The following is a 23,327-nucleotide window of genomic DNA, read 5'->3' as shown; positions in this document are numbered from 1 at the left end:
TTTATCAGTATCTTATAAATTAATAAGTTGAAAAAAAAAATATGTGAGGTTGCATCAGTGACAAAGAATTTTTTTTTAATTTGATTTAAATTATTTTAAAGCTTTTAGTACAGTATTATACGTAAAAATAATTGAAAAATATTTTAATTGATTATATTATAGTATTTATATATTTATATATTTATAGTTATTTTTTTTTTTTTTGATCTATGATGATGTCTCATTGAATAAAAGAGTGAGTAACTCTGGTCGTGATAAATCTCTTTTATACTTTTGTACTATGTCTTGAATCTTTAATCGTCGACGCACGTGTGGCGGGTGATAACTGCAAAAATAGATTTTCAATTGTTTATTTGTTTAATAATCATTACTTTAGTTTTTCAATTCAGGATAAAAATATTATTATTGTCAGTATATTCATATATATGAAATATATAGATATAGAGTAGGAGTACCGTTTGTGGTCAGTGTACCTTTTTTGGCCACTTTATTTTCGAATTATTGTATAAATATTTCTATAAGCGCAAGACTTTATAAATTCAATTCGTACAGATTTATTAATTAATAAATTCTATAAAAATTCTACTTGAATAGTTAAATTTTTTACAAATTCACTAAAATGTCAAGTGGCCAAAAATGGTCCTAAGATGGCCCTATTTTATTTTATCATTGAATAAAATTTTATTCTGAATTGAAAAACTGGCTCTTGGTATAAAAATAAATAAAATAATTTTACCTATCATTCTCGAGTCTTTTTCTTCGTCCCATATTTAAAGCTGTTTGTCGAACTAGTGTTCCTAGTACTCTTCGTGAAATTACCATGCCATCAACCAACGGAGTTGCTAAATTTATTCTCGATACTGGCCCTTGTAACTTAACTCTCAATAATCCGTTTCCTAAAGCATGAAGAAATATAACATGGACGTCCGAAGGCTGTAAAACTCTGAATGACTCCAACCCGGTGTGAGTGTAAGGTAAAAGTTCAGCTGAAATTATTTATAAATAATTAATTAATTAATTCAACATAATAACTTTATTTAATAAATTAAATACATACCAATAGGAAAATTAACATAGTCTTCTAAACTTTCAAGCCAGACGATCATAATTCTAGTGTCCGTTTGACGAGGAAGAGAGTGTTTGGCTATTCGCCTCGTTCTTGTAGGCTCCTGATTACTCGAAACACTTGATGGACCAGAGCCAGTTAAACTAGAAGGCTGTTTTTCCAAATCCAAGGACATTGTTCTGGGTCCACTGGGCTGAGAAGGCCCAACTCGAGTACTAACTTCACTTACACTTCGTTCATACCATGGCTGTCCGGCACTTGTATCACTATTATAGCTAACTTCATCTAAATTATCCGGCACTTGAGTTAAGCCTGACCCAGTAGGCACGACGAATGCGATCTCTGAACTCACGTCTGCCCAATACAAAACATGGGTCTCACCATTAAAAATTGCCCCACCGTGATCAGAACTTAACGCACTTGGATTACTAGGCTGCGCAGCGACTCGCCAAGACGTGGAGACGTGACCAGTCCACCCCGCATGGGTGGCTACGTTTACAGGCCAACCGAGGGAGCTCAACAATTCAAGAAAGTGCGGAGATACATCATTGTGATGTTGGACGTTTGTTAGAATTTCTGATGGACTTTTTTGGCCAGCTTTGACGTAAAATATATGAACTGTGTCGCATGTTCTCGGACTTATATGGTCGAGATTCTCAAGATCCGTGCAAAAGCCAGGAATTTTTTGGTCTAGGGCAATTAGCCCACCAGTACCATTTTCATCGTTAGCATCTGATTCAAAATTTAAAAAGCCAAAGTGGCTCAAAAATAATCTTGCTGTCTGAAACTCTTGACAGTTTTCCGGAGGCACGCACTCTTGGAAATTGTCATTCTTTTTTGATTTGAGTTCTTCATTTAGGCGTTTTTCAAGTTCTATTTGTCGCTCCAACAATTGAGCAAATAACTGATGTTGATGCTTGAGTTCTTCAGTTTCATTCATAACAGCTTCAAGAGTTGGTATTGATTCATCTATTTTACAGTGAGGGATTCGATCAATATTGTCTGGGAAGAATTTCGGTTTATACTCTGGCCGAGGTACCGGATCTGATAAAGGCAATGGTCTTCCTGGTTTAGAATTAATACTACGAATGCCTGATTTATGTCTTGGTAAATGGCGAAGCTGCATTGTCCATGCATGTCTGCCAAACGGACCGCGTATTAAAACAGTAACTGTTGGATGAGGCTCTGTTTGATGTGCCAGTGGCTCTTCTAGAAGTGCTAGCATTGTAGCATTTTCGGCGACAAAATATCGGAAACGTTCAAGCGCAGCTTGGCGACCATTTCGCTCACTAGTTTTATTTTTACATTTTTGAATTAAAATTACTTCGTCTATAAGTGATGAAAGTGATTGAGCACCACACGGACTAGGAAAGTAACCAACCTAAAAGATATTTTAAGTTGCATATTTATTTTTAATAATTAATTAATTATATGTATTACCTGTTCGAGAATCACTGTCAGAAGAGCATCTGCTGCATCTCGTACTCGCATAGACGCTGGTTTTAATTCTTTTTCATCTTTCATTTTAATTGGCTCCCCCGGTTTGCCGATACTTTTTGATCCTGATATTCCGAGCTCCACGACTTCAAAAACAGTTGTAAGACAGTCTTTATCCTGAAGTAATTGTGGATGAGCCGTTAGCCAGGTTGTTAAACAACCAAAAGCTGCGACTATCGAGGAATGTAAGTCTTTTGAATGAGCTGGAGGCGGTCGCCAGCACTGATAAGTTATGTAGTCACACAGCCATTTAACGGCTCTTTTACATTCTAAAGCATCTGAAATAAAAATATTTTTTATTATTTTATTAAATAGATTTTCTTGAAATAGAATATCACACCTGTAAGTGGTCTAGCTGCATGAATATACAAAAAAATTCATTAATAAATAATATTTTACTTAATTAGTTTTAATAAAATTTTTAATTACCCGTTTCACGTATTTTTGTTCGTGCTAAACCTGCTAATAATTCCAGAGCGGCCAGAGAAATGTTCAGATCTGTTTTCCACGATGAGATTAATCGATGACAAACTAAGTAAGTTGCTCTCAAAAAAAGAGCGTGAGCTGAATCTGTAACAAATTTTGCATAATTTTTTTTTTTTTTTTTTTTTTTTAATTAAAAATGTTAATAATTAAAAAACAAAAATACAAAATAGTATAAAAAATAAAAATAAACAATTTTCGCTTGACTGAATTGAGATGAAAAAAAATATTAAAAAATAAAGTGCTGTCATTCTGTATTTACCAAAGGGCGGACTTTCTTCTTGGACAGTACCACCGTCAGAAGTCTCACTGAGCGATCGTTGATCACTTGAAATGCTTATCTGACTTGTTGAATCGCTGCTGACTATCAAGCAGCGTGATGATGAATCATAATGGCAAAGGCACAACCAAAGTAAATTTAAAAAAATGTATTTATAAAAATAATTAAAAATAAAAATTTTGTTAAAAAAAAAGCTGTAATGGCTATTTTACAATTAGTTGTGATGATTTAAACAATGCTATTATTTATAAGAGTGCCGGTATTAAGTATTAATTTATACAATTCAATCGAATGCAGTTAGTAATGGTCAGTGCGATATGAAATATATTAATATTCAAAATTAAAGCGCTTTGTTTCTTTATCGCACTAAAACAAATAACATACCAGATGATAGCAAATTTTTTGGAGTTTCATTTGTTAATGTATGTTGAGCTACTGATTGTTCAAATTCTTCGACTGTTGCAGAGTCTTGAACGCTGAGCAATAATCCACCTGTAATTTAATTATTATTAAAAAAAAATATAATCTATATTATTAATTAGTTTAAGATCCAATATATGCTTTTCTGAAATAGTTTGTTTATTATGATAAGTTTTTGAAGTAATTATGAATAGATTCGAATTTAGCGATAAAAAAAATTTATTTAATTTTTTATTTTGTTTTGTACACCTGAATGTAGTTCTGTGTCAAAAATTATATAATTTATATAATTAAGAGAAAGTTTTATTATTCAAAATTCGTAAGTCTCGGCAGTCGCATATTGACTGCATGTTGCTAGTTTAAATAAATATATATAAAAAAATATTTACCAAGTAACATGTGCGTATTTAGAGGATCAGTCTCAACTTGAAGAGCATTAATCAATAAATTCATTAGCCGAGGCTTTAGTTGACCAAAAGTTATTAATGGTTTATCCTGATTAAAACTTCCGGGGGTAGGTAGCTCACGTATTGGAAGATTCTTAACAAAAAAAATTATTTATTTTAAAATAAACTAACCAGTCAGCTAGCAAATAATTATATCTAACCTGATAATGAATCGGCAGAACAAGCATTGATATCAATAACTGAATAGATGATCTTCTCAATTCAATTTTCGATACCGATGTCGACTTTAATTTTAAATCCTTGTCAGGTAATACCAATTCAAGAGCAGTTATAACTGTAGGAGCAAGTATTTCAATTCCGTCCAAGTCCAGTCGAAAAAGATCAGAAGAATTTATTAAAATACTCGCAAGGGTTTCACCACATTCCCGCGGCTCATTTACTTTGAGACCCTGGTACATGGCTTGATAAAATCGCGCCAAATAGACCGGCAGTATTTCTTCTCCAGTTTTTTTTGCACAGAAAATACGACAAAGAGCTCCCATAGCTTCCGCTCTACCAGATTCATACCGATCAATGCTTAAAGACGAGGGGATTTCAGTAATTGTTTCTTGTAGTGAGCTTGGACCTTCAACTAATACAGATGATGGACGTTTCGAGCCTGTATTGAATTTAAAAAAATTATTTTTGATTCACTTAATTACTATAGTTATTTTAAAATCTTACGTGGCAAATTTTGCGACCATCCATCAGTGCCGATAAAAGCGGATTCAAATAGCCATTCACCAAATAAATGAAGAATGCTATTACATTTAGGTCGTCCCGGTGCCAAAGGAGGTCTCACATCATGACCAAGAGATGTGACAGCTTAAATATTATTATTATTATTATTATCGTTGCTCTATGTATTTTATTAAAAATAAATAACTTAACGTACACGCTGTGCTTGAAGTAGAAGATGGTCCAGAATTAGCAATAGTGGGTGGCAAATTAGAAAGTCTGCTGCTCGTTAAACCAATGAGAGATGCTTTGGGTATGCCTGTTTAAAACAAAACGATTTATTATTTCACGGTTGATTGCTATTTAATTAAAAGTATATTGAAAGAATGTGCATGTGTGATGAAAGAAGTTCAAGAGCTTGGGTACCCTTAGTGACAGCAGAAGGTGTGACGCTGAAACTCTTGGCAAGTCGCCGTTGCGTTGGAGGCGTAGGCGACGGCTGCGGTTGATCTCTGTTGCTAATCCTATCCATGCCAACACCTCCTACTCCGTGTATACTCGATCCTGGTGTACTGCTAGTCACACAGCACTCTTCCCAGCAACAGGCTTGCGAAATTCCTGTAAAAAAATTTTCCACATGCAACCACCACCTCAGTACTGAATTTAGACAGCTGTGCACTCAGTTTGATATAATAAATCGAGTGAATTTGTCCCAAAGAGATGATAAAAAAAAAAAAAAAAAAAAAAAAAAAAATTGGTACCAACGGTGCTTTATCATATTGTTTACTACAATAAAATCTTACCAAGAAACGCATCAACTTGTCCGGCAATCCCTTTTATTGCTTTTAAAAATATTTGCGGTAAACTTTGAAGACATGGGTGGTGACAAGGATCCACAACAAAGGGACTTGCTATTGCATATTGTAAGAAAGCTTGTGTCTGTGATATTACAGCTGGTCTACATAAATCGACCGGGTCGCCAACAGTACGCAATAGTCGGTACCATGCTTGCGTTACTGCCTCATCTGACATTGTCGGCGGCACTACTTGTGCATCTTCTTCACTTATTTTTAACTCTGGAAACATTGGACCGTACATTATAGTCAATAATTTTGCTGTTAAAGCCAAACAAACGCGATTCCATTGCTCTATTAAAGCAAGACGATGGCGCCAACGTAAACAAGACTCTCGAAGAGTTCTCCACAATGGAGGAGATGGAAAATTTTTTTCACACGCTACCAGCCATACCTGAAATAAAAAAATTAAATTAAGATTGTAAATATAAGATATTTATCCACTGATAGACAGATTTATTAACTATTAATAATTTAATTTATTTGAAGATAATTATTTAATTTGTTAAATTTTAATCAATTTTTTTTTCAACATTAAATAAATATTTATTTGGGAAGAAAGAACATTTATTAATAGTTAATAAATGTTTTGTGGAGTGAATTTGTTTCGCTTGCAATGTCATATGATATTAAGATTGCTTATACACAAAAATCATATTTTTAAATTATTTGCATTAATTATAATAACATTTATTGTAACATACCGAATTCTATTACAGTTCATAATTATCTTTTATATTTTTAAATACTAAAAACGTTAATTTTTTGAGTGAATTAAATTATTATAATGTACTCAAGCTATAGTTTTATAAATAAAGTCAAAAGAAAATAGCTATTTTTTGCTTTTGATTTTGAATAAATATTTATTAAATCCTATGATGTTAAAAAATCATTTATTAAAAGTTGATAAAGCTTATTAAATATAAACAAATCCTTCTATCAGTGTCGTAATATTTTGAATAAAATAAATACTTCAAGTAAAACACCGAGAACTCGTTCGCAAAGTTGTTCTCCAGCATCTTCTCTTACAGCAGGTGGTGCAAGTAACGCATCATTTATACCAATTAAAAATAATAACAAACTTTCCCAGGTTTCGCTTTCCAAAGTAGCTGGACTTCTCGCTACTTGCTGAAGAGTTCGCAATACTCGGTGACAAAGTACCGCTTGTCGATTTATTGTATCAGCCCCTAAAAAATATAAACATTAATTTCTATTTTTTGATAAATTTATTGTTCATTAGCAAATTAAAAGCTTAGACAATTATAAAAGCAATATACAAGCGATAATAACATGTAAGTAATTACAGGTAATTTGATGGTTTAATTACCTAAGTCCTGATATAAAAAGGGCCAGACTATTGGCAGGGAAAAGAATAATAGAGTGTTAAAGGATTATTTATTGTGAAAAATCAGTGCATCTACTGGCTACAATATTATTAATTATTAAAAATATTTAAGTGTTTTAATTGTATTAAAAAAAAACAATAATTCGAAGCTCTTACCTTCACCTTTTCTGGGGACAAATAAATTGTGAAAATGACTGATCATTTTTCGCGCATAAAAATTAGGATCTTCAACAATAGGTTTTGGTACGGAGATTTTTGGTGAAGCGTACAACGCCGACAGCCACTCGCAATAAACATTAACACAATCTCTAACCGTATCATGCTCAGCAAGTGGTAATGACAGTCCAAAACATATCACTTCCATGCACCACTGAACTTCTTTGTCTGTTGTCAATGGACTCGGTTCAGCGGCCTGGGTAATTCCGAGGTTAGATGCTAATTGTCGTACAACTGGAAGAGCTACTTCACGTCCAGCTACAGAGGAAAATTTTTCCAAAACACTTCGACTTTCGTCTGAGCCTCTTTGTATCAATGCACTCAATGATGCCCATTCTGAATACATTCCTCCTCCGGAATCCTGCAATTTTAATTATACTTATTACACTTTTTGTCACCAGTAATTACAGATTGTTGTTGGGGTTTTATTTTTAATTAATTATTACTACAATACAAACAATTGAAGTCAATTGTATATAATTATTTATTGATTATTGTTGGTGATGAAAATTAATGAGGTTATAATTCTTAAATGACTTAAATTACCATTGTTGTGTCAAAAATTTTTTATTAATAAATAATTACCTTGAGATTAACTCTATTGAATACGCCTAAATTCATAGATAATCATGAGCTAGTGGAACATTTATCAAGGAAGATAAAATTTGACGTCTGGTTAAATGACCAGCGTGCCTAACTGTCAAATAAGGACTGGTACGCGGTCAGCTGTTACACGTTGAAAATTTTATTATCGACTGATGTTTAATTTTTTAACTTACAATTATTATTGCTTTTACATTCATAATATTTAATTAAATTACAACTCGCCTTGACAATAAAAAATAAAAAACAGTAGGTACAATTATGACATTAAATTTAGTTGTCACTTTTTTAACGAAAATCGCCATAATTTTTTAAATTATTCTTAATATATAAATGATGGCAAAAAAAAAAATAATTTAAAAAATGAACTTGTATAAATTTAATAAAATAAAAAATTCAATTTTTTTAAAACAAATTTTTTTTGTTCAAGAAAATTAAAAAATTATCAAGTGACAGCTAAATTAAATGTCACAGAACAATTAATTATTCAATTAATTTTAGTTTAATTACGGATTTTGAATTTTACATCATTTGTCATTGCTTATTACATTTTATAAATGATATTATGAAACAGAGGTGTAGAAAAAAAAAAAAAAAAAAACATTAACAATAGCAACATAGTCGTCACGAATGCCCTAAATAAAAAATCAGTCAACTTGTAAGTGCAAAGCGAGATTACAATTTGGTCGATGAATAATTTACATATGATTATCAATGGCTGCGGTTTGGTGTTATTTTATAATTTGAGGCACTGTAGGATGATTTGCAATGCCATTATAATGATTATTATTAAAAACCGTATAACATATGTTTTATGTATATTGTTTTCTCTTTTAAAATACAAATTAATAGAATGAAAGCTGAGAGAATTTTTTGTCCTTTCAAACTTATAATTAACTTTTTTGCGATTGATTTTATCTAAGCTTATATTTATATATAGGCATTCTTTGACGTTCAATCTCCAACCAAGTTAATTAGGTCCTCTTCAATTAATGAATAGCGACCAGTCCAGACTCCAGCAGTTTCTGCAGCTTCTCAGCGATTGCGGGGTTCTTTAAATGACTGAAAATAATTAAAAAGAAAATTAGTCAAACATTTTAATGAATAAATTGTGGAGAAAACTTGTAATAAACTTACTCTTGCAAAGCCTTTGGATCATTTTGCATTTGTTCCAAAATTAATCGCATGGCTGGATCTCTCAAGATGTTCTGAACTTCTGGATCAGCCATAGCTCGCTTTCTAACTTCTTCAGGGTTTGAATCAAAGTAAACTGAACAACTGCGGTATCCTTCGGAAGCTTCAGCGTTGTATGGGTCTAATGAAAGTGCAGTTTGGTAAGCTTTGACAGCTTTTCTGTGTTGCTGCATACCTTGAAGGATTTTTCCTTTCCTTACCCATCCTTTGACAAATTTAGGATCTAATTCAACACATTTCTCGCAATCTTTAAGACCTAAGTCAAAGGCTCCAAGTTTTGTATAACATGCTGCACGATTGCTGTAGTACTTAGCGTCATCCGGATTACGTAAAATAGCTTCTGAATAGTGTTTTACAGCTGCTGCATAATCACCATCTTTGAATTTCTGATTACCTAGTTCTTTTTCTTCTTCAGCTTTTACTGGATTAATATAAGCTTTTCTCTCTTCTTCTTTTATCTTTTGTTCCAATTTCGACAAAATAGTTTTAATTTCAGGTGTTCGGTGCTCTGACATGGACTTTTCGTAGTAAACTTTAGCCTGCTTCCAGTTGCTCATTTTTTCATAGGAATGTCCGATTCTTGTGAATGCTTTGGCGATCAATTTGAAGTCTGCGCGGTTTTCTCGACCAATGTCAATGGCTTTTTCACACTGCTCGATACATTTCTGATACTCCTTTTGTTCAAAGTAAACAGCCGCGATATTTAACAAGTAAGTTATGTCAGTAGGATCTAGATCAACCGCTTTATTATAATGACTGAGTGCTGTTTCAAAGTCTTTTTTCTTGTAAGCATCGTTGCCTTTTTGCTTCTCTGCTATGGCTTCTCTTTTTTCCGGAGGTATACTAGGGTCTTCTTTTGGCTGTGGTTTAGGAGCTGGTTTAGGTTCTTCAGGTTTAGGTGGATCGACTTCCATCCCTTCATCTTCACCCATGACATTGAAATCTAACAAAACACTCAATGTAGTGAGGACACGAGGATCATGCAGCTTAGTCCCTAAAGACCGTGTATTTGTTTGGAGTTCATTCAGCAGCTTCAAGTATTCTGGGTCATTCAAAAATTCCTTCGTTCGCGGGTCGTTGCGCAATTTAACGAATAAATCTGGAGAAGCAAATGGATTAGCAGTCATTGATGCTTTTTGAGCTTTTAATTCCTCCAAACTTTCTCTTATCTGAATATTGGTGGGGTCCAACTGAAGACCAGTTTCATAAGCTGCTATTGATTCATTCAGACGACCAAGATACGCGAGTGCACTACCTTTTCTAGAGTATCCTTTCGCCCAGTCACTCTTCAATGATACTGTTTTCTCCGCATCTTCGAGAGCCTTCTCGTAATTACCAGATTTGGCATGAGCAGCTGATCTATTGCTGTATAAAACATGATTTTTACCGTCCAAGGCGATGGCTTCTGTGTAAAATTTTATTGCATTCTCGTATTTGCCTTCTTGTAAAGCCGCGTTTCCTTTGTCCTTTAACGCTGATACCTAAAAATTATTTCAACAATTAATTTTACGTTACTTTTTTAAGGTTAAGAAATTTAAAAAAACGTGAAAGATTATACCAGCAGACTTGATAATATAATTATTCACATAAATTTACATGATAGAGGTGATGAAATAAAAACAAAATGTAAGACACAAACGAAGCAAATGTGTACGTTATTGTCGGCATTTAATTTCACGATTAAAAATATTAAATATAGTAAATTTATAATTATTTAAGTGTAATTTAATTTGGTGATTTTTCTTACCTGATCCATGATCACTGGAGTGAGATGAAATAATCAAAAATGCTGTATTTATCGGAATTTAATCTAACTTGTTCGTGCTATCGTGATGCTTTGTCGCAATTCATTCGTATGGTGGTTAACATTGGAGATTTTAGAATGCTCTAGAAGCATTCAAACTAGCGCCTCCTATAGTTGTCAACTATTTATGAATTCTTTCTGGTACTTTCTAGAAAAATTATTTTTAAACGTGATTACAAACAATTACAAATAAAATTTATTGATGTCAATTGATTATATTGATAGATATATATTTTTTTTTTTAATTATCTAAAAATAGAATTGTTTATTTAGTCAATTAATTAAGTTTAAAAAATAGTCTTTTTTTTACAAGATTTATAAATTTATTAAAAATACATATTTATGCTGGATAATTTTTTTCTTAATTTATTAAAGAAAAATTTTATTTTGTAATAATTTATTTATTTACTTTAAATGACTACTGACATATTTTTTTTAATATCGAGAAGATTTGAATTTACTTTACCATCAATGTAAAATGAAGAGAACTGTACTATCTGGAGGTAAGTATGTAATCACACAATTTACATGAGAGTATGAAGTTAGTCAATAGTCGAAACTCGCAAAAAAATGGGACCTGATTCCTTATTGGTTAAAATTAAGGCGCGCTATTCAAATTTCTAGTTATTTAAAAATTTTAAATATCACATATTATTGTTATTATTCATACACAAGTACTTGAATTTATTTTCCAGGTACCAAAAACAAGATATACACACCTCGATAAGCAGATAAATTTAAAGAGGTTTACTTAGCCCTCGACAAATGAGGGCCAGAAATTTGTACCTGGAAAAAATATAGTAGTCAGTACTTAAAATCTTAAAGTTTATTATCTGGATTTTCCATAGAGATAATAGTTTAACGACAGACAATCGTAAATATCCTATTATGTTTCCTGAAAAGGGAAATTTTTTTCAAAGTTTTCAGTTAGTTTTACAAATGTGTATATAATATATATTATTCTGTTTGCTATTGTATTATATTTGTATTTTTCTGCAGGAAACTTTATACCGTCCTATAACTTCTAGTCTTTTATTTATTATTATGGGTATTTCTTTATACATTTTGGGTTATTATATCCTTGCGAAATATCAGCCACCCAATAATAAAAAAAAAAAACTAGAGATTGAGTATTACTCAAAAATAATTATATTATTTTATTTGTGAGTCATCGATGAGAGCAATTATGATGAACATTGCAATAATTCATCACGGCTCATTGCTGATAATTAATTAAGATGATTCGCTTATGACTTTTAAGGAAAAAAAAGTAATAGTGAAGATGATGTATTTATATAATGAAGATGAGTGTGTAAGAGTAGTCACTACACTACTGACCACGCTAGACATCCAAAGAAGAGTAGGGACGAGTGTCTGAGCATCCAAATATAATTCAAAACTCACATGTGTGATGATTGCTCGTAGACCAAACTCACCCAAAAAGGAATAAGTCGTATTAACTTCCCAAAATACCAAGACCATTACGCATTTTGCTTTAAATACTACTTCAGGTCTTTGCTCCACATTTTTAATTCATTTTATAATTACGATACTGTGAATATTTTAGTTATTTTGTGAATGAATCGATAGATAAATAATAATTTTAAATTCGACTAATAGGAATAAAAATAAATGAAACGGAAAAAACCAACTATTGATAATAAATATCTTATCAATAAAATTTTATAGCTTTAGTTTGGTGGGTATAATTAAAAGTTTGCGTAATAAAATGTGAATAGAACTTTATATATTGCATTACTATATTTAGCGAATAAATTTTTAAAGACAAAATTATTTTCAATTTTTTATTATTAAAATAGAATAATTATTGTTATATTAAAGTACATTAATTAATATTAACATTATTTTGTCTAATGGGGAATTATTTACAGAGGAAAAATTTGTTTTTAATAACAAATTTTATAAAAAATGTCATTAAATAGCTAATTAAATATTTTTACAATTTTTCATGTTATTTATCAGTTCGTATCGGCACAGCAATGGATTAAAATAATTTTGATCATTTGTTCATTTAATTTTTTTTTATTACATGAATTACAGGATAAAAGCATTAAATAACAAAATCTTCACCAGTGAAGCACATTTTTAGAAAATATAAATGTTATTTAATGTTTCCAATTACTGAAGTTTATGATAAATAGAATTATCCAATTGATGAAAGTATAAAATAAATGAAATATCTTAAGAATTACATAAAGAACATTAGAATCAAGTATTAAGAAAAAAATGATTAAGTGTTTTTTCAATCACAGTAATTAATATATTTATAACAAATCAATAAGCGATTGCTATTTATAATAATTAATGCTTTTATCCTCAATTATAAGTTTAAAAAAAAAAAAAATATATATATATATATATATATATATATATATATATATATATATATATATATATATATATATATATATATTATTTATTTATTTATTTATTTATTATCACTGTAAAATAAAAACGTAAACAAGAAAGAGCGCAATATCAAAAAATTAATTTTAATATTATGTTTAGTTTATAAATACAGTGATATTTGCAATAAACTCTGACGCCAGAGATGATAGTTCTGGTCTTAAATCAAAATTATATCAAATACTCAAAAATACTAAATGTCATCGGATCAATTATCAATTTACAATAATGTAAATTCTTCTTTTAGCTTTAACAGAAAATTAATAATTTTGTCCTAACTTAAATATTTTTTTTTTTTTATACAGTGAGTCCATAATCTTGATGTCTATGCCTTGGAAATTCAGTAACATATATTTCTTCATCATCTTCCGATTCATCACTCAAATCTGAGTCAGACTCATCTTTATACTTGGGATCGGCACCGAATTGTACCAGTCTATTCGCCAGCTGCTTATTAATACACGCTGCTAGTTGATAAGCGGTTATTCCAGCGTAGTTTCGAGTGTCGAAACAAGGTCTGCATTCTTCCAGTATAAAATTTAAGACCGACATGCAGTTGGATTCAATGGCAATATGAAGTGCTGTTTTGCCTCCCAATCCTTCTCTTGCTTCAAGATTGGCTCCCAGCCTTAATAACAATCGCATAATGTCTACTTGATCCTTTTTAGCGGCAATATGGATGCACATTTGTCCTAAAAAATAAAATATAAATAAATTTAGTTAAATAAGTACGCATAAGTACCACAGTTAGGTATTTCTGTGATGAATAAATAAAACTAATAACTTTAAATGAGTGTCTGGTGGCGTCTGTTGAGAAGTTATTTCTATACCCATTCATATTCTTACGAAAAAATATCGCGACTCTTACGTTTCATGGCGAACGTCCAATATTTTTTTAAACTCACTATCGTCAGCACAGACGATTATTTTCATCCCGAAAAATTTTATTAATTCGCTTATTTATTTTCGCAGACATTAAGTGCTTGGTTATCATTATCATCATCATTATGATCATCATTGCATCGAGTATTTACATAAAAGTATAATTTTAAACCGCTAGGTATTTTTTTCTAGCGCTTATTTTCTTAAAAATAGTTCAGCCGCATCGTTAAGGTGGTTTATAGATAGAACTAGGAAGACATGGTGATTCATTGTCGGAGGACTGGCTAGTATTCCAAGCTTCCCAAACTAGGTCCGCTAGGATCAAAGTTTATACTAAAATAAATTATCAGAATGTTTGTGTTCACTACAACGGCGCTTAAATTTTTAATCGAAAAATTTACATTACGAATTATTTATAGTCCGTATAACATTTTTCTGAGTATGCTAATACCGTTGAGAAAGTTTTATTTACAACAATACAATGTGAGAATGCTAAATTTGGAAAGCGAGTAGGAAGAGATAGTACAGCATACTCGAGTATGATCCACCGACTTCTACGCTAGTGCTGGGGCTTTCCCAAGTCGAGAATGCCGACGAGCGCGGGCGCAAATAACCCTACAGGTATTTTAAAACGTCTAAAACATCTGGCCTGTCTCATCGTCGCGTGATGTAACTTCCCAGACCCAGACGACTTACTTCTCTGTTCGCGATTAATTTTGCTATCGTAAATTATAAGTTATTTTTATTAACCGCTACTTTATTGCTCATGAAGTATTTTTATTATTTGCGCTGAAATTTATAAAATTGAAAGTTTTAAATACTCGAAAAAAAAAAAAAAAAAAAAAAAAAAAAAAACCAAATCTTTTTTATTTCTTTTTTTTTTTTTTTTTTTTTGTTAAATAAAAAAAAACGATTATTATAAAAATAAACCGAAAGACAATATTAAAAAAAAAAAAAAAAAAAAATTGAAAAGTTTAATGGTGGAATTTTTTATGACAGCATTAAGTCTCGCTCGTTTAACCGGGGGAAACCCGAAAGAGCCTCTGTCGAGCGAAATTCCTCATCAGAAATTGTGTATCACGTATTTCCCCAAGCCCCACATACGTGTATCCTCTTTCTCTTCATTTCACTTATTAAATAAACAATTTATAAGCTAGCAAATATTTAAACAATCACAATGATATCAATAATGAAATTGCAACATAACGTTTTAAATAATATAATTCGTTTTGAATTTAAAAAGATAAAAAATAATCATCCGTTACTGATTAAAAACAAGTGTTTTTGTTATGACGAATTTTATTTAAAGAGTTATCTAGATTTTTAAGACAATTTGTCACTCCAATCAACTGGAGATAAAATTTTAAGAAAAAAACGTAATAATACGAGGAATTAAAAGAACACGGAACTGATGAGTGGGTCCTTGGCATTTAAAGTGGAACCGAGTAGCAGTCTAGTGAGAGGGTAAATAGACGTTAACAAATATAATGAGTGCAAGAGTAAGTGAAATCGAGGCCGGACATTGGCATTGGCTTTGCTAAGCTGATTGGAGAGCCATTGCGCTGCTGTTAGATGCAATATATATCTATATTATGGCATAAATTTGATCTTGACATCGAGTTTTCATTACCATAAATATTTTTGATATTATTTATTGTGACAATGTGCGTATTGTTTGATACTAAGTACGACAAACGTTATAAAACTCGATTTCTTGGTAAATAATTAACTCGATTATTATTCAAAGTGACGCAATGTGGGAATTCCGTGGTCCGAAGGTTGCAAATATGATAAGCCAGGCTATTATATTATAAACCACCAGACACACACTCACTGTAATGTTAATATTAAAAGGGTGTTAAGACATTAAACTAATAGATAACGAATATTTATCGAGCAACTGCCGTGTTATTCGGTGAAAATATATTGAAACTAATCGATAATTACTTTTTTATATCTCAAAATTGCGTATTGTTTTAACACTAAAAATTGTCAATAGATGTAATAATAATGATGATGAGGATAATTGTTGCAATGACGAAATTTATAAGTATTAAATGAATAACCGTAAGACACGTGGAAGATCAAAAATATAACTGCTGTGGATTTCATCATTCCGTTAGGCATCGTATAGTCGGGATTTCCGACACTTAAATTTATACATTATTCTTTTCACTTGTGTGAGTAGGATTTATAAAAAAATAAAAAAAAATTCTTCTATAAAATTATTTCCTCAAAAATAATTAAATTATTACACGCTTTTTGCTCTGTGTAATTATTTTTAACGAAATTTAATTCCGGAAAAAATTTAAACCAGGTAGAAAGATGAGAGAAAAACAAAAATTACTTAAATAGAAAGTTTATAGTTCTCAATAATAGAAACTTAAAAATTTTAGAAGTTTGGAAAGAAATAAGAACTCGACGTACCTTTAAAATTTCGTTGTTCTAAATCTTGTGGTAAAGCGGGAATACGACAGTGAGGACCCAGGTATGAACGCTCAAAGTTTGAGAGAGGCTCGGTCAACGCGTAAGCTGAAGATAAATCTCCTATTGAGCAAGCTAAATGAAGTGGTGTATTGCCTTCGCTATCTTGAATACTTGGATTTGCACCTCCAAGTATGAGACGCCGCGTGATCCTCATTTGGTTTGTCAGCACGGACAAGTGTAACGGACTTTGTCTATAGACATTTTGGATGTCTAAAAGGCAAGGGTGAGGCACCATTTCAATCAACTTCCAGGCAGCCTCTTCAAAGCATCCGAAAATTATTGCTACGTGTAATTGTCTAAAATAATTAATAAAAAATTTTAATTTCCAATTTTTTAAATATATACTAATTAAATATATAATTAAAAATTATGAAACTTACGTATCACCATCGCTGTTCTGTCCATAGAATATCTTCCATTTTTCCATTTCCAAGGGAAGTGATTTTTCCTTAACGTTTTCATCTTCTTTGTCGCTAATGGGCTGAAGTGCAGGCTCTGATTGCGCCTGATTTTTCCCTTGCAGAGGATTTAGTGACACTTGTTGCAAATTCATACTCAAACTCTCACAGATACTAAGGTCAAGTCCACTATCAACAGCAGTGGGATCTTTGACGGCAGTTTCGCTCTTTAAAAATGGAGCGTCCACAGCTTCTTGTCCTTCGTCGATGTAAAACGACAAATTTTCGCTGCTGAAATCCGTGGAACTCAAAATTAAATTAGCTGACGATATGAAACCCGAGTCAATGGTCCCCGAGTCCTGATCAGCTCTTTTTTTCTCGATATCTGTAACATGCTTGTCTGTTGATTGCTTTGCTTCTGATTGCTGTTTCCACATTGTAAATAATTTTTATAATATATTAAAATGTTAAAAATGCTCAATCACTTTTTTAACTACTGGTAAGTTATTTATAAATTGTTTGTTTATTAAAATCTAGTGACGTTGGCACATCAGCTGTTTGTTCATTCGTATTATTATTATATTATTTATATAATTTATAACCGCACTAAATTCAATGGCTTTTATGAAAGTCCACGGTGGCTAGAAAGGCGAGAAGCATTTGCGTTTCGCAATTCTAGTTCGTTCAGTTCGTATTATTTGCTTATTATTAATTATTATTAATCAAAAGGATATAGCGGCGATAATAATAATAACAGTAATAATTATTATTATGTTGAATTTAATTTCACTATTGAAGAACACACTTTAATTTTATACAACCACGCCTACGAAACAAACTTGGTGCTGTTCGACAACAGACTGCTTGAAAATCCACTCGTGTGAACTTGTAATGGAGGACCAACTTATGAAAAGCAGCGCCGCCGGTGGCCGGAGTTATAACTACTGGTAAACGAAGGGAAAAACCCGATTTGGCCTCCAAGACCGATTGTTAGATTTGATTGTAACCGTACTGAAACTTATTAACTTCACCAACTTAGTACAAAATAGGACATTTATACAAATGAGGTAATACCTCTCTATTAAAGTGTAAAGCAATATCACGAGTATAGTAAGTCATTGTCTTATCGATTGGAAAATCAACTAATTATATGTTACTTAAAATAGAAGACGTCCATTTGTTTAAAAAAATATTTTATAATGCACACATTTATGAGAATTAATTTAGCAGATATTTATTAATTTTTAGAATTTTTTAATAATAATAAATTTAGCCGACGTTTTTAATTTTTAATAATTTTTAAAATTTTCTATAGGTGAAATTTTTTCTTTTACTAGACTTAACACGCTCGCTTCGCTCGTCTTCATTCTTTTAAAAATCCCGCCACTATCTCAGTCGACAAATCAACAACTGAATAAAATAGTCACAGAAGTGACGTAAAACGATACGACATCCGGCCATCAACTTTTTAGAAGAGGATAATTTTTCAATAAAAAAACCCTCTTAGATTTCGGCTAACTTTATTTTCATAATTTTTTAACAAATAAATTGTGGCAAAAATAAATAAGAAAAAAAATTGACTTTTAGAAATTTTTAAAAATTATAAATGCAATTTTTTAAAAATCGTTTTACAGAAAAGATTTATTTGTTAGATAAGATTAAAAAATTATCACGTGGCTGCTAACTTTAATGTCATATACATTTTTAAATAATTTTTTTTTATCAAATAAGTTCTTATAAAAAAATTTAGATTAATTAGAATATTTTTTTTTTTATAAATGGAATTCGATCATTTTTCATTAATATTAATTTTTTTTTTTATAATTTACATCAATATTAGGATAATAAAAAAGAAAGTTAACATTTAAATTTATAAAACTATTCAAATTTTTAAGTTTTTTTTTTTTATGAATTTTATTTATTTATTTATAATTCAAAAATTTTTGTATGTTCCGTAAAAAATACAAAAAATAATGACTAAACAATTTTTTTATTGTATAAAAAAATCTAATATTAATAATTAAAAGGAATTGTAGTAAAAAAAATACGAATTATAAAAAATAGTTTTTCTAAATTTCTTAGAAATTTTTTTTGGTTAGACTGAATTTAAATTGGAATTTTCCATTATTAAGACGTCTGGTATTTTGAAGATTATGTAATTATACATAGCATTTGAATGTAAGAATTAAACGTAAACATATAATTAGGTATTTTTCAGGTATAAGCTCTTGAGAGCACATGGTATTTGTAAAGTACTTGAGCGCTAAAAGTGGTTGGTAGAAGAATTATTTAATACTATTTTCCTGGTCTGAGTTATTACATGAGGGTAAGTATGGGTTTCCCCGTACTGTAACTTTTTCCCAAAGTTTATTTTAACTTAAAGGGATGCCATATGGAACGATAATCCTTACAATCAGTTACCTAAGTACATCTTGTAATAAAGTAATGAAAATTTTCCCTGACCAAATTTCGGTAAATTCCCACCTTTGATTATTGTTACATTTTGATATTTGTTTCAGATTATGAAAAAATTATGAGTAAATAATTAATTTGATAATGATAATAATTGATACGAGAAAACTTTTTGCACGTTTAATTTAAAAATTGTATGATAACGATAAGAGCGTGCGTAGGTCTACTAAGTAGACCGATTACGATTGATCATTGAAAAAAAAACTGACGGAGTAAGTTATTAGTTGTTTAAACTTTCCTCTTTAAATAGTAATTTATATTTATACTGTTATATATAGGAATGATTTTATATAGAATGAAAACGAATGAAGGAAATAATGATTATGTCGGGAAAATCCTGAATTAAGATATCGTCGGTAAATAAAATATTGTTTAACGCCGGGGGAAACACAACTTGTGTGATATGATGTTAAATTTAAAATGATTGTATGAACTAAAAAATTTTGAATTTAGACAACTGATTAAACGTTACCGTGACACACACTTATAAAATATTTATTTTATCTATGGTATGTTAGTTATTCTGACGCACTATATATTAAAAATTGTATCGAGAATTCCAATAACGATAAGTTTTATTTATAAATGAAATACCAATTGTTATAAGATGAAAAAATATATATAGTTTTATTTCGGTTTTATGTTTTGTCGAATTTAACACCAGTGATTGAGCAATTTCGAAATATATATATATATATATATATATATATATATATATATATATATATATATATATATATATATATATATATATATATATATAAACAATTAGCGATTTATTTTTATTGACTGACAATTGATCAATTAAAAGTTACAAAAATTTTATTTTTAAAATTTTTGTCACGTCATGTGACATTAAATTATCTAATTGAATTTTAGATAAAATAATAAAAATTCCCGGACATTACACACATATCAGTTAGAAATAAAAATTTTTAAATTATATTTAACGCTGTAATCAGTAAAAGTATATCAATTTTCAACAAAATAGAATTACCAGTAGTTAAAATTAAATATATCTACACTTTATATATAAATTTTATCTAATCACACTTACCAATTACAGATTGGCACAAAACAGAGCACTTGTTAAAATATTTTTTATAAATAATGTTTAAAAATATATAACTTCAGAATTATAAGATACCGTTTGACTAAAACGCACGATGAATAACTTTAAGTTTCAGATTCACAGAAGCTACTACTTAACATGCGACCAGCACCTCACTAGTTCTATGATGAAATAAACGTTCGGTTCTCTCGAATAAACTATACCAACTACCCTTAGAAGTAAAACTGGTATATAGTATTTTTCTGGCCTGAACTCCCACTCCAGTCTGGGATATCCCCATACAGTTTTACGGTATTTTGCAAAATATACCACCAGGACCATCCATTGTTCTATTGGTGCCACCAGCATCTGCCCGAGGAATCTAATAAAGCCGGAGTGTACACAATCTATGAGGGACTAGTAAAGCACTTAGACTAGGCACAGACGATGTCGGAAAATATACTTGAATCCGGCTCACGTGTTATTTAAAGTTTATGTCCCTAGCTGCCATATGGAGCGTAAAAATTTTTTTTTCCTTACTTGTATATTTACATATACGATTTAAACTTTACAAATATTGTCTTTATTTTTAAGTTTTCCTACTATTCAGAACTTTTAGTCGTAATTTTACACATTTTATTCATTATTCATTGTTTCTTTTTAAATTACAGATTTTTAGTTTACCACTTATTCGATATTATTTACAAAGATTTTTTTTTTTTTAATTAAACAATATACATATATAGCCTTGACTTTAGAATTTTTTACAATTAATAAGAAGACTTGGAACAATAAAAATAAACAATCTTTTCCTTTATTAGTACTTGCGTATAAAAAAAAACTGTGATTCAACGTAAAGATTTAATTGAAAATCTTAATGGAATATTGTATAAATGAGAGTAAGTGTAATTAAAGCGCATTATCACAGTTCTTGTTAAAAACTTATCATTCATTCCAGAATAACTTAATACATTTGTTTTTCTTCAGTTGCGTTTGTTATTTTTCACTGAAAAAAATTTATTTTTAATATAATATTTTTCAACACTAAATTTAATAACTTAAAGGTCAGTTTTTCAATCCAGCACGGAGCGAAAAGAAATTTCTATTTTTATTTAAAAAAAATTAAACAATTTATTTAAACAAAAAAAATCATAATTAAATCAAAATAAAATTAATTTTAATAAAAATTTGTGAATTATAAAGAGAAAAAAATTGAAAGTCAAATTAGAAATATTGTATAGAATCATTTGTGATATGTTCATGTTTATTAAAAAATAATAAATAAATAATCAAAGAATTGGCCATTTATTGATAACTATTTTGTAATAGTTAGGTATCACTTTTTTAATCGTAGTACTTATTAACTGACCAGTCAAGATCTAAAGTAAAATCATCAGCAAAATGATAACCTTACAGCCAATTGAATCAAAGCAAGTCAAAATTAAGATTTTGTTTCGTCTCGGGAAGACAATATTTTATTCGATATGCTAAAATATATTCATGTATTTTATATTTAAAAATATAGTGGCAATAATAATTTTATTTTTATCCCAAATTGAAAAACTTACTAACTAAAACGTTAAACGCCTTAATTTTTAGGTGATTTAAATTTGAATAAATTTTAATATTTTATTTCGATAAATTATTAGCATCATCAGTCGTATTTTTTCTTTTCCTCAGTGTATGACGTTTAAAATTTTTTGTAACAGAAAATAAATAAAACTATAACTTAATTAATAATCATTTTGTATTTTGTACAAGCTTCGTTTTGAATTATCATTAAAGTTTTTTTTTTAATTAAAAAAAAAAAAAAAAAAAAAAATTCTAAGTTTTACGCAATTAATATATGTATACACATTTGTACATGAAATTTATTGAAATTAAAAAACCTGCTTTTGAATTTTCAATGTATCTAAGAATCCAATTAATATTATCGATAAATTTTCACGATTTTATCGATAAATTGGTAGAATTCTTCGTGTGTATGATGTTGAGTTCAGCTAAAAATAGATTTTATCAAATTCCAACATAAATTCTTACCTACAATAACATTTAGGTAAGAATTTTACCTGCAAGTTATTTTTGCTGACCACATAACCGATGAATTGTTCTTATTGCGGAATCGCGGGAATGTAACAGATTGAAATGAATGCATTTTCTAAACACTTAATATGTATAGAAAAGAAATTTGGTTACTTATTTTAATAGAATTCATAAAAAACATATATAATTAATTTCCTATAAAAAACTGATGTCACTGAAATAATTTTAATTAACAGAAAAATTTATCGTAATTGAAGCTAGGCAGATTTCAACTTCACTTATAAGACCTGTAATTACTTTAACTGAAACTTTCAATGCTTATTTCAAATTTTTTTCTTCGTGTTAATTATTATTTATTTTTGTAACAAAAGGGGAATTTTATAGTAATTGAATATTAGCAATAGTTGCAATGAATATTAGCTAGAATAATTACATGGATAATTGGTAAATGCTAATTCGATTAAATTCGGAATCTGTGCAAGCCGATATAATAATTCAATTAAATTTCAAGTCTGGATCTGAAAATGCAATTCAATACTAATAATGTGTAAATAATACTGAAAACTAATTAATTACATTAATTTAAGTCGAAATTATTCGAATGTAGTAAAAAAAGCCGTAATTGAACATTATTTTTTAAAAATAATTAATTTTTTTTTGTTTGTGATGAAAATAGAATTT

At 29.8% G+C, this 23,327-nt stretch overlaps 3 protein-coding genes across 7 annotated transcripts; all 3 read right to left on the bottom strand.

The window, feature by feature from the left end:
- Nucleotides 1-113: 113 nt before the first annotated feature.
- Nucleotides 114-8,325, bottom strand: LOC141530260 (ral GTPase-activating protein subunit beta). 5 transcript variants are annotated; one of them, XM_074247287.1, is made up of 18 exons: nucleotides 7,871-8,325; nucleotides 7,226-7,646; nucleotides 7,052-7,078; nucleotides 6,697-6,911; nucleotides 5,674-6,118; nucleotides 5,297-5,488; nucleotides 5,088-5,189; nucleotides 4,877-5,017; nucleotides 4,354-4,811; nucleotides 4,136-4,286; nucleotides 3,711-3,818; nucleotides 3,309-3,410; nucleotides 2,993-3,133; nucleotides 2,904-2,918; nucleotides 2,507-2,841; nucleotides 1,058-2,447; nucleotides 737-986; nucleotides 114-325 (listed from the first exon to the last, which is right to left on the bottom strand). In XM_074247287.1, the coding sequence occupies exons 1-18, from the start codon at nucleotides 7,904-7,906 to the stop codon at nucleotides 208-210; spliced, it is 4,647 nt and encodes a 1,548-aa protein (XP_074103388.1). In that variant the 5' UTR covers nucleotides 7,907-8,325; the 3' UTR covers nucleotides 114-207. The 5 variants fall into 5 exon arrangements, with proteins under 5 accessions (XP_074103388.1, XP_074103389.1, XP_074103392.1 ...); XM_074247288.1 differs by lacking the exon at nucleotides 2,904-2,918; XM_074247291.1 differs by lacking the exon at nucleotides 3,309-3,410.
- Nucleotides 8,326-8,467: 142 nt separating this feature from the next.
- On the bottom strand, nucleotides 8,468-10,987 carry Stip1 (Stress-induced phosphoprotein 1). Its single transcript, XM_074247302.1, has 3 exons — nucleotides 10,830-10,987; nucleotides 9,026-10,563; nucleotides 8,468-8,950 (listed from the first exon to the last, which is right to left on the bottom strand). Exons 1-3 carry the CDS (start codon nucleotides 10,836-10,838, stop codon nucleotides 8,878-8,880), a joined length of 1,620 nt encoding a protein of 539 aa, XP_074103403.1. The 5' UTR covers nucleotides 10,839-10,987; the 3' UTR covers nucleotides 8,468-8,877.
- A 2,497-nt stretch (nucleotides 10,988-13,484) lies between these two features.
- LOC141530268 (NF-kappa-B inhibitor cactus-like) lies at nucleotides 13,485-17,942 on the bottom strand. Its single transcript, XM_074247307.1, has 3 exons — nucleotides 17,063-17,942; nucleotides 16,623-16,978; nucleotides 13,485-14,005 (listed from the first exon to the last, which is right to left on the bottom strand). Exons 1-3 carry the CDS (start codon nucleotides 17,515-17,517, stop codon nucleotides 13,611-13,613), a joined length of 1,206 nt encoding a protein of 401 aa, XP_074103408.1. The 5' UTR covers nucleotides 17,518-17,942; the 3' UTR covers nucleotides 13,485-13,610.
- Between the last annotated feature and the right edge of the window lie 5,385 nt (nucleotides 17,943-23,327).

This window comes from Cotesia typhae, unplaced genomic scaffold (genome assembly GCF_013202065.1).
Source record: "Cotesia typhae breed Kobodo isofemale line unplaced genomic scaffold, CoteBio_Ctyphae contig_48, whole genome shotgun sequence".
Lineage (NCBI taxonomy): Eukaryota > Metazoa > Arthropoda > Insecta > Hymenoptera > Braconidae > Cotesia > Cotesia typhae.
The sequence above is the reverse complement of the archived record's forward strand: the minus strand, read 5'-3'. Positions and strand labels throughout refer to the sequence as shown.

Coding starts and splice junctions, on each gene's coding strand:
- Stip1 (XM_074247302.1), bottom strand. Junction 8,951..9,025: donor GATCCAAAGGCTTTGCAAGA/GTAAGTTTATTA, acceptor AATTATTTTCAG/TCATTTAAAGAACCCCGCAA.
- LOC141530268 (XM_074247307.1), bottom strand. CDS start 17,517: ATGTGGAAACAGCAATCAGAAGCAAAGCAATCAACAGACAAGCATGTT. Junction 16,979..17,062: donor CAGAACAGCGATGGTGATAC/GTAAGTTTCATA, acceptor TAATTATTTTAG/ACAATTACACGTAGCAATAA. Junction 14,006..16,622: donor AGAACAACGAAATTTTAAAG/GTACGTCGAGTT, acceptor TTTATTTTTTAG/GACAAATGTGCATCCATATT.
- LOC141530260 (XM_074247287.1), bottom strand. CDS start 7,906: ATGAATTTAGGCGTATTCAATAGAGTTAATCTCAAG. Junction 4,287..4,353: donor TTCTGCCGATTCATTATCAG/GTTAGATATAAT, acceptor TTTTTTGTTAAG/AATCTTCCAATACGTGAGCT. Junction 326..736: donor AAAAGACTCGAGAATGATAG/GTAAAATTATTT, acceptor CTATTTTTGCAG/TTATCACCCGCCACACGTGC.